This window comes from Pavona decussata, unplaced genomic scaffold (genome assembly GCF_977016875.1).
Source record: "Pavona decussata unplaced genomic scaffold, jaPavDecu1.1 SCAFFOLD_38, whole genome shotgun sequence".
Lineage (NCBI taxonomy): Eukaryota > Metazoa > Cnidaria > Anthozoa > Scleractinia > Agariciidae > Pavona > Pavona decussata.
The window spans coordinates 1,524,587-1,536,114 of record NW_028145460.1 but is presented as its reverse complement, the minus strand read 5'-3'; the positions used below and the strand labels follow the sequence as shown (position 1 = coordinate 1,536,114).

At 41.0% G+C, this 11,528-nt stretch overlaps 1 protein-coding gene across 1 annotated transcript; it reads right to left on the bottom strand.

Annotated features, from left to right (window-relative positions):
• Positions 1-1,335: 1,335 nt before the first annotated feature.
• Positions 1,336-5,492, bottom strand: LOC146483522 (frizzled-10-B-like). Its single transcript, XM_085105664.1, has one exon. The coding sequence runs from the start codon at positions 4,443-4,445 to the stop codon at positions 2,472-2,474; it is 1,974 nt and encodes a 657-aa protein (XP_084961790.1). The 5' UTR covers positions 4,446-5,492; the 3' UTR covers positions 1,336-2,471.
• Between the last annotated feature and the right edge of the window lie 6,036 nt (positions 5,493-11,528).

The following is an 11,528-nucleotide window of genomic DNA, read 5'->3' as shown; positions in this document are numbered from 1 at the left end:
CTGAAAACTACTTGAAATGCGACGATAAAATGAGATGGATTTTGTTAATCGCTAAGATAATTAAAAGCAGAGTGCTCCGGATTTTTTTCACTTATGGAGTGCAGATGAAAGCAAGCGACGACTTCTGTTGATGAAATTTATGAGTTGTGGAAGAAGACAGTTTAAGAGATATGAAACGACAAAATTATTACGAGGAATAGTTCGGAATACTGTCGAACATATTTTGATTGTTTCACAAAGAAGAAGTGTTCCAGAAAAAGCCCATTTTGGCGCATGATTGCCAACAATACTGTGTTTAAATCCTTGGCGACTGCAAATTTAGGTCGAAAACATCATCTTTGTTTTAATTTTTACTTTCTTTCTCCAAAGAATGCAAAGCACAATACTAAGTATGGCATTTCTCATGTTTGCTAGTCTCTCTCCGTGCAAGATATGTTTTGTGGTTTCCTGAACCAAAGGTCGTATTCGTGCAATTATTTTCCGATCATGCAATAAATGTCGTAACTCGAGATATGAAAAGTGATAGCATATGTCCAAATGATTGCTCCGGACAAAAAATAAAGATCGGTCGCTAGATATAATTTTCGCCTTCGTTTCAAACTCGTCACCACAAATAATCAGGTAGATTAAGAAACCAAGAAGATTTTGTACTTTCAAAACAAACTTCACAAAACTAATTCGAAGTCGACGTTTGAGTCAGACATCTGCCATTCCGACCTAGAGGTTCGTCATGCAAAGATCTTGTGAGAACATTTTCACGTCGAGAGCGGATTTCTCGTCAAATATACTGCTACCCTTTGTGAATTCATTGCCTCTTTTTCCATCGACTTATGACGAGACGGAATGGCCCCTACAGGCAGGAAATCACACACAAATTTATGAGCTATTCGGGAAAGAGTAACCGGATATAATAGATAAAGTGCTCATGGAAAAGGTTTGTTTTGGCAAACGTCTTTCATTTGCCCCGAAGCCATCACTTAAGGAGTGTTTGTGTTCGTCTCCTGGAATGACAAATTGGATTTCACTCTAAAGGCGACCTTTTCCATGCCACGCAGATATCGTTTTAATACTACTGTTGTAAGTGAAATTCATCCCGGCAGTTTTAGATGATTTGATGAATAGTTTTGTCTGCGCTTGGATGAATTGAATTCAATATCACGGCGTGATTGACAAAAAGCGCTTCTATTCGAGTTCCCTATTTTCAGTCACAGCCAGATGAATGCACCCTACAAAATACCTTTTTCCGGAGATTGGAAATGTCAGTTCAAAACAAGCACGCAAGCTAAGCTATTAAACTTGAGGAGACAAGCTTTCGGCTTAAAGAGACGAGAGGTGTTTAGCAAGATTAAGGCTTTATTTTCTTACATTTTGTACAAGAATAAAATCCTTACCCAGACAACATGAGACAAGTAACGGGTGCCACAAGCTGTGAATGACAAATCTATGCGTATTACATTGAAAGCACGATGAATTTTATATGTCAGATATAAATAGTGTTTAATAATTGAAATATAAAGGAAAAATAATTTACATTGTGGTAGTTTTCGAGAACCAACTTTGAGAGGAGACTTCGAAAACGGGCAAGGTGCAGTAATACGGATGGATGGGTCTTTTGAGATGAAAACCTTATGCGAATTAAGTAATCAAAACTGTTGACAACATTGCGAAAATATGAATTGCAAATACGCTCCTCTCTTTAATTACAGTTCGGCCCCTCCTGAGCTAAAAATCTACATCGCAATATTTTTAAAAGTTTACATCAAACAACACAGATTCGCAGCGGGAAACGTAAAATGAATCCGTTCTATGTTATCGTAAGCGTTAAAGACGAATTCAGGGACAGTTGTAAGGCCATAAACGTTTTCGGCGATTACTTATTGAAACCCTAAAAGTGATATCGCTTGACCATGTGCCGACCGAACAATTTGCCATTAAAAGCAAGCTGTTTTTTGACCTCAGGCGACTGACGTTAACAACGCTTGAAGCGAAATGAAAATGGATCAAAGTATTGTACTTTCATTACTGTTGTTTCTACCCACGCGCACCAGTTCACAACGTGCGTGTTCCATCCTTGTATCACTTCTTCTTATTTTGGTATTCAACAAACTCCTTCATCAACACGAATCTTGTCTCAAGTGGAGGTAATTAAATCCACAATACGTGACACCATCAAGCGCCTCTGAGAAGTAAAGCAACGACGAAAATTTGACGCGCTAACGGGGGTTGTTCAAATGCGCGCCTTATTTTTCTTGGCCATAGCGCTGTTTCGTCTAACTTCTGTCTAAAAACAAGCGCACTCTTTCATGTTTCTCATAAAAGCTCTGTGCTTGAATCCGTAATCTTAATGAGGCTATTTGAAACGTGTGAAGGTGTCAAAATGTGTATTGATCTGTTTTCTTTTAGAAAATGGCCTTCCGCCGTTTCATTCTTGGCCCTATGATTTCTTTTTTTCCGCAAAGTCGGGCAAAATATCATACAGACTGTTCAGTTGCGGCCGCGGCCACGCTACTCGTTTTGCTTTGCGGCAAACTCGGCGAGGGAACAGGCACTGACGTGCCAGCTGTTGAAGCGCTTTGTGAGTAAGGGACGGGAGCGTTAAATGCATAAGAAAATTGCTGGTTCGCCGCGGCGCGTCCCTGATTCGATTTAAAACTGTTTCCTGCGTTTTGCGATTGTGTCGTTAGAGGCCTTTTCTCGGCGGATTTCGCATCGTCTCCTCCGCATTTCTTTTTGTAAAACTCTCTCCAAGACTGGCACGTTTTCGTGGACCAAATCCACATGTTCGATGTAATGCCCACGGCTAAAAGCATAAAGTATTTTACAGTTGCAAGCTCTACGCTCGGCCCTTGGTCCTCTACACAGCTCTCGATTCCCTGGCAGCGCAAGACGTTCAAGCGCCATCGTTCCATGTTAGCGTGCTCGTAAAAGTAGCAAGCAACGACAGACGTGACGGGAACCGTATACAAAATGGAAAACACGCCGATTCGCACCATGAGCTTCTCGAGTTTGTTGGTGTCCGTTTCTTTGTTCTTTAAAACAGTGCGAATACGGAAGAGCGCGATGAAGCCAGCCAAGAGAAAAAGCGTCCCGACAATAAGGTACAGAGATAAAGGGGCAAGCACGTACCCCCCGAGGTTTTTCTTATCGCTGTTACCGACGTAACAAAGCCCGCTCAACTCATCTGCGTCGACTTTTCTCAGGATAAGGACGATGATAGTCTGCACAGCAGGAACGGTCCAGGCCACGATGTGAAAGTAGGTTGCCTTCGCCTCGATCGCTTCTTGCCCCCACTTCAATCCCGCGGCCAGGAACCAGGCGACGGTGAGGACGACCCACCATAGGGCAGAGGCCATTCCGAAGTAATAAAGCATGAGGAAGACAACAGAACAGCCAGCATGGTCTGCGATGTTCATACCAGCCATGACTACATGTTGTTCTCCCTTGTCGCAAATCACTTTCTCCGTCCCGGCGATTGCGCGCACTATGTACGCGACGGAGTAGAGGTTATAGCACAAGGATAAGAAGATAATCGGTCGCTCGGGGTATTTAAATCTTGTGGTATCGATTGCGAACGTTAGAACGGTGATTGCAGTGGAGACGAAACACAATACAGACCAAATAGTGATCCACGACTCCACAAATCGACGGTTGCTCGCAGTGAAGTAGATGTCCTCGCCGCACTTGGGGACACACATCTTTTTCTCGTATTTATCCACGGTCACAAACCTTTTGCTGAGCGCGTTTCGCGTGTCGTTTCTGCACATAGCTTGCGCGGTGATTGCTCCCACGTCCGTCAGGTTGGGGTCTATTTGCCCCGTGTCAATCCCAGTTGTTGGGGCGAGCGTTGAATGATCAGGCCCCCATGAGCCGGGCAGTTGTCCCAAAAGTTTCAACACTTCTTTATACTTGGGGTCCATGGTATCGACGTTTTTCCAAAATTCCGACATATTCACGGGCCGATGGTTCAAATTCGGCGCAGCCATGCACAGTTTGCTCGGATCACTCTTGGCCCTAGGGTCACCCTGAAAAGGCATTCGATTGCAGTCTAAAGTATCGGGCCAGTCGAACCCGAACTTCTGCATCACCGGGGTACAGCCATTGCGCGCTGCTTCGCACATCGACCTGCAGGAGTAAATTGGATGATCGATCCCTTCGGCGCACATAGGCGCGAAAACCGAGCACAGAAAGAACCTCAGCTGAGGCGCACAGTTCACCGCCACCAACGGAGTAAATTCCTGAATTTTCGCTGCGGCGTCCTCTTCGTCTTCTTGGCCCAAAAAGTTCGGAAAGCTCGTCGTGTTGTACCCTATGTTCGTACAAAGAGGAATCGTGATTTTCTGACATTTCGATTTTTTCCCTTGCAATACAGGCAAACAGACCAAAACGATCAACAGAGGCCCCACAACACGGCTAAAAACAGCCATCGATCTCCTTTGACGCTTCATTATTTCTTTGTTGCTCTGAGCTAACAAGAATCTCGCCCGTCACTTTTCAGAGAAAAGCCGCAACTGCAAGCAATATTCACTGATTATTCTCATTCGTTATTTGCTTTGAAATTGTAAATGTCAAGCCCATCCGTGCGAGCCCGCCTGTCAAACTGTCAATTAAAGCTTTGTTTTCGAGGCAGCTGGTTTGTTGCTGTGGGTCCACCTCGCGCGCAAACCAATCAGACGTCGTTAAATGGTGATCAAAGGCTTCCGCTAGTGGGAAGAGATGAAAGCCTGACGACACAATCTGCGGTCTTTGTCGGGGCGTTTTTGCAGTTCTAACGACACGTCCAGCGGAAATGGCTCTGATTTTACCATTCAGGAAGCGCTCTCGGGCTGAAGATTTCATCAAGTTATTAAAATGCATTTATGCGATGTTTTCCAATTATCGCCGAAAAACGTTTTCCCTTAGGAATTCTAATTAAGTTGTGTTTGGATTCTGTTGGCGGATGATAACACAGTACCAGGCGATCTTTTTATTGCAAATTGTCACAAGAAGCGAGAAGTTCGAGAACTTATCGGATGAACAGCTGAACATTTGATTTAAACTCCTTACTTAGTCTCGAATTAAAAAGGTCTAATAAAGTCTTCTCATCGAGCTTAATGAAGCGTGGATCTATAGCGATAAATTATTCAATGTAGGCTATGGTACGTGTCAGGTATCCTTAGCCTTCTTTTACTATTCTTGTCTGTCAAGGCGTGACTTCAAAGACGGCTTTGAAAAAAATTCTTCCGCCTGAATAAACAACTAATTTTCTTGAACTGATTCAATACAAAGTCTGTAAATGAAAACTGTGTGGCAACATTGTGAACATAATTGGCCAGAAAGCCGTGTGATTAAGGCTTTTACCGCACGTTTTCGCGACCAAAACCTTTTCTGCAATGCGTATTAAACAAGGGCCGTCTGGCGAGTTCTGTTCAATGTTTTGGTATATCGGTTTAATTGAGGCAATAAAGGAAAGCGAACCTCGGACAAACAAGCAGCCCTAATTGAATGCCGACAAAGATCTCACAGAATGATATGCGCGTGATAAATCCACGTTGATTGAAAAGGGCCTTATCTAACAGATAAAACTAAAAAGCGCCGGTGTCATGGCCCGGGTGAACCCCTTCTTTGGTAAAGACGCGTACCTCTTAATTTGTTTTGATTCAAAATAAAGATTTGCACTAAAAGGCTTCAGTAAAAGCCGATGTTTTGCTTTCGTCTTTTCATGTTGTAAATTAGCTTTTGATGTGTTTTGAAAACCCTGGCATTGTTTGATTTGCTTACGACGATTTAGAAAATTCGTGGTAACATTGGAGCAGAAAAGGCGAAAAGAGAGCAGAAATCGAATACAAGTTCTGGCTTTCTGTTTTCTTTTAAAATATCGCGACGAAAATGTCTGCCTTTTTGCCTTTTCGTTCCCATTTTCATGGGCAATGTATGACCGAAGAGGCCTGGAGCGAACTATTTTTCAGGATTTTCATTGATTAAGTCAAGTCAAGTTCGAGTCACGAGTCAAGTTCTAGTTAGGTTCCGTTTCTTTTGTTTTCTTTTTCCTTTTGCGTCGTTTTTGTCTTGATCAAAGGCTGTGATTGTGATTCTAGCTTTCATAATGATATGCCAACTGATGTTCGAAGCATTAAACATGAACGAGATATTATTGTCAACCGGCGATCGAGAGAATTCATTGTTGGTAGCAAACTAACCCAACTCCTCATTCACTCTCGCCATCTATAATTTTCCTGAAAGGGTTTGTCCAGTACAGTGTTGTTTGTGACTAAAGCTTCAGTCATTGTGCCTTGTGAAATCCACGTGGCCATGATGGCCGTCTACATTTTGCCCGCGAAGGGTATACTTCTATTCTATGTTATCCTGGGTATCCTGTGAACGCAACAAGACAGGCAGGTGATACTCCATCACCGTCCATTTTCTCAGTCTTGGAAATAGGATCTCTGCTTGAGGTGTATGCAACTACACGTCTTAATGTTCCTAGGAAATTTATGAACACTAACGGACGTCGTATATGTTCCCACAGTAGCAGCGAATCACAGCGGTAATGGCTCTAGCGTTCGATAACGAAAAATGTTGCAAACCTCAGTTTAAGTTAATTTTTCCGGTTACCACTAGCACATCATTATTTAAAAAAGAAAAACAACCATAAGACATAAAAAGAAGGAAGAAAGAGAGAAAAATAAAAGTTGGACCCTGACTCGAACTTGGGTCGTGACTCGAGCTTGACTCGTGCTACGAGTAAACTCCCCTGTTTCGATCCTACAGTCTTTTATGTAAAATTATTCTTTCCTCTGGCTTCTTTTGAGGATTCTCAGTGAAGGTTCACTTGAGGATTCACTGAGATGCAAATCGACGTCTAGCGAAACTCAGAACGTCCAACTTGACCTGACTATCAAACCTCTTTTCTTTTCTTGTTCACGAAAATTTCTACAAATTTTCACAGCAACCGAAACGTCAAATGGAAAACAACCTGTACGGGCATCTGACCCTCAACGCGGAGACTTTCAACATGAATAGATAGACACAGAAAATGGTAAACTGGCGGCAACAATTAACAACGTATCTCCCAGATATGATATAAATGAAGCAATCTAAACCGGAAAATAACGGCAGATGATTTAGCAAGGCTATAACAGTAAGAAACCTGAAACGTCTTGAACCCAAATGAAGACGACGAAAACTGTGTCAAAACTGAATTCATCGTTTGAACTACAGACCAATTAAAATGCCTGCAAAAAATTTAATTCGTGACCAGAAAAAACCGTGATAAATCAAAATCAATTAACAGCTTCTAACTAATCACAGAGCTAACGACTCGAACGAAAGACATGTACCTGTGGTAAAATTAGCTCACGGCTCGAGCTGTGAAAGTATTTCTGAGTCTTGCGTTGTCAAAATGATCGCCATTTCCACATCTGGGGAAAGAACAAGGTTGCGAGTAATTCTGACGCAAATGAGACACTAAGCATGACGAATGCGTCTGCAGATTTTCCGTACTGAACAGCCGGAGAGATTTTGCCTGAGGCAAAACCCCATGTCTGCCCTCTAATAAAGTCTAATAAGAGAATTGTCCACCCCCACAGTCAGATCTGAGGAGATATTTACTCACGACAAGTGACATCTTTTCGTTCACGAAAAAACCATAGAGCTAAGACCAGCTAACGACTTGAACGTAAGACATGTGCATGTACCTGCGATAAAATTAGATTTCGGGTTGAGCTGTAAAAGTATTTAATGAGCTTTACGTCGTCAAAATGATCCTCATTTCCATATCCGGCTGGAGAAATAATTTTTTTTCCCGTGAGATCACACGGTTGTAGCGAGTAATTCTGACGCAAAGTAGACAGTAAACAGGACAAATGCGTGTGCAGATTTCCTTCAAAGAGAGAGAGAGACATTTTGCCTGAGGCAAAACTCCATGTCTGCCCTCTAATAAAGTCTTATAAGAGAATTGTCCACCCCGGTCAGATTTGAGGAGATATAAACAAAGGAGTGGCAATATTGACCAATATTTACTCACGACAAGTGTGATGTTTTCGTTCACGTATCTGGTTCTTACTTTTGCGCCTGTGGATAAAACGCCAATGTGTGACCAAGCGAGCAGTTAGTTAAATTTCTCCCAACTCAGAGATTTTACAAAACGTATTTTTTCCCTTAGATATTTGCCTCCCTCTCAGGAGGTTACCGGGTCAATTGGAAAAGTTAATTCCGTCGCAGAGGTTTTGCTTATCTGTTGTTATTCTTCAGCTTTGTTGAAAGATACAAAACTGAATATCGCAGCCTCTACAGTGACTGATAGCATCCACTATGTGGTTTGTTGAGTATCGTGGCGTATCCGTTCGTATTCCGCTCTTTAATCCATGATTCAAAGCAAATGGAGCCAAAACAAAACTGAACGCAGGTCCCTTTTAGAAAGCTTGAAAGTCTTCTTTTATTTCATGTCCGGTTTGAAATCGTGCTCAACAACTGGCACACTGATAGCGATATTGTAAATACAGGTACATAAGACAAAATAAGGTTTGATTATTTTGTCTATATAGAGAATATTTGAAACGTTTTTGTGGACCACCGGCGCCATGAAAGACACCGATCTGGATAAATCTTAGTTTCTATCTTTCTGATAAAACCGCCAAGTAAGACTTCGGCTTCTTTTTGCTTGAGCTTTCGTGTTCCGTTTCCTTTCTGGACGGGATTTTAAATTTCCATCGACATGCAGGGTCTGGTGGAAGGCCATTAGCCTTGTTATCTCAAGTCCATTTATCGATAAAACGGCAAATGCGTCATCTCCTGTGCGTGTCCAGACCTGATGAAATCAACCTGTTCGTTTAAAGATATTCCCGGCTTTATTTTCGAGTCGAAAGAAATTTCTAGTTGAAGATAAATTGAGCAGTGTTCAAACAACGTATGGCTGGTTTATTGTGTATAATGCCCCCTGGATAACGGTGAAATTGAAACTGGCAAATAACGCCGAATATTTGTGGACCCTTTTTGAAAATGAAGGAACAAAAACAACATAAAAAAATAGGCAGTCTCAGACTGCATGTGTCTACTGCAGATATGGTATAGAAATGTGATATAAAAGAATTGAAGAAAAGGGAAATAAGACTGAAATGAAAACGAAGAGGGAGGAGTGGAAATAGGATAGAGATAAAAAAAAAAATGGTTGTAAAAATGTTGCACAGAATACTGGTGAGATTGAGATTAAGCTGATATCGTTTACCACAAACATTTTGTAAGAAGAGAACTGTAACTTTATTCTAACATAAACAATATATTATATAATCTTACAACGTGAACCACAACTTTGTACTGAAAGCAATGCAGCAAAGTTCTAAACATAAAGTACTGAAAGCAAAGTTCTAACCTGAAACGTAGGCATAAAATGCAACAGAAACTATTAATTAATCTATACTGAACAAATGAATGGCAAGTAGCATTCTTTAACCCTTTGACTCCTGTCGTGTTTCCATAGTTTTCGCATAAATTAACTTTTTCCTAGAGCGGTTTAAAATGCGCAGTAGATAAATAAATATCGTTGGCTTCCAAAATTAACTGCATATTAAACTGGAATGATTAAACAAAGCGTTTTCTGACGTAAAATGATATCGTTACTATTAATCATTTGCCGAAAAACACACTTGAATGCAAAAATATCTAAAATTCACGGCATGTTGATGAAGACCATTGGCATATCAAATTTCAACCCGCTTATGCAAATTGTCCATGATTACGCACTTGTCGCTTCTCAAACGCATATATGAATTGACAAAGACACAAAAATCAACAAAAAGTTTTTCCAACAAAACATTTTATTGAAATAAACGATGCATTTGCTATTAGAGGCCAAAACTTTCAGGGTTTTTTTGCGTGCGTGCAAACACGCATGTAAAATTTGAAGACACTCCGTGTTTGTTCAAAGCGATCACTCGCAGTAAATTCGGGCACGTTTGCGATGAAAATTACAGAAGTTACAGAATTCTGGTTCAAATCATCACTTAAACTATTTGTAAAAAGCAAATCAACATCGGAAAACATCATTTACCGTATTGCCGCCATTGTCCTGATCCGGAAATACAATCGCTTAGATCTCGGTCAGTCGAGGATTAGCGTCGGCTTTCGATAGGATTCCATTTGGGATTCCTGTGGCATTTACGCTCTTACACTCTTACACTCTTTCACTCTTTCACTCTTTCACTCAACCCGATGACATAGTGTCTACGCTTCTCTAGAAGCCGTAGACACAAAAAGAGAAACAATTACAGTTCTTAGTTTGATCATAGAATTATTATGACTGTAATTGATTGTAATTTATTTAGTATTGCTATTACTGTAAATTAAATCTGCAAAAGCTCTTTAGGATTGAACGAACAAATTGTAATGTATTGTCGCATTAGTGTAGTTTAGGTTTCCGGCAAAATCCGTAAAGAAAACCTTGATTACTCACGCTGAATGTACAAGAACATGTCTGGTTTGCATGTAAACAAATCTCTTTTGGCCCTCAATCTGTAATTAAAAACGTGTGTTGCCGTGTGAAAAACCAAGAACATGCAAGCACTCAGACTTCAAATGAACTTGTTATCGTGACTATAAGGGCAGACGGAAGCCACTTAGTTTTCGGTTCACCTTCTTTGAGTGGTAAATTTCTTGCATGGCATTCAATAGACTGATCAGGAAAAACTAATTCCGTAAAAACTCTAAAAACGATTTTAAATTCCTTTACGTGACTACACTTGATTGTTTCTGTCATTAAGATTAATTTAGAATAATATATTTGGCTCATCATCATCTATTCAAGTTTCTGATCACCAATGGAAATAAACGAAAGGTAATTACACGAAAACAACATTAATTGATCGTCTGTCGACTGGACTTTGTCTTCTTTGATATATAATCTCAAAAAATGTTGTAGTATCTGAAGGCATTAGTTCTTTGTGGAATCTAGCAATCAAGCAAATAAACATTTTTGATTACCGTTAATCTCTTACAATGTAAGAATGCGTCAAATGTGACTTCAAGCTGGGCCCGGTTTTTCAAAGAGCGGATAACGTTATCCAGTGGATATCCAAGGGATAAAATGTACTCCAACTAATACATTCAGTTATCCGATGGATAACGAATTATCCACTGGATAAAGTTAAACATAACCGCCTTAACCGGAGCCTGATCAGTTGATAATGTTTTCTTGAAATTATGAGTTCATTGTCCTATATTTTACAAACTAATCACCAACTCCAGACTCCAGGAGTGGGGAGATCGAACGGCTGTCATTCAGTCAGATTTTTTGTTAGAGTGTATCCGGGGGATGGTGTCAAAGCTACCGAGTGAGGCAGGGATGAGGGGAGAGGCGTTATACGCTACACACCCCTGACAATGGCCCCCTCGGTAGTTTTGGCACTCTCCCCAGGCTCTAGCTTCGTTTCTCTTGGTACGGTAGACCCTAACTGCCGAAAACGCGGGAAAATATCAGACCCAGTTTGAGCGAGTGACTGACCAAGAAGACATAAGATAAGTGCTGCTAAAAGCCTAGATTGCCTCTCTACATATAT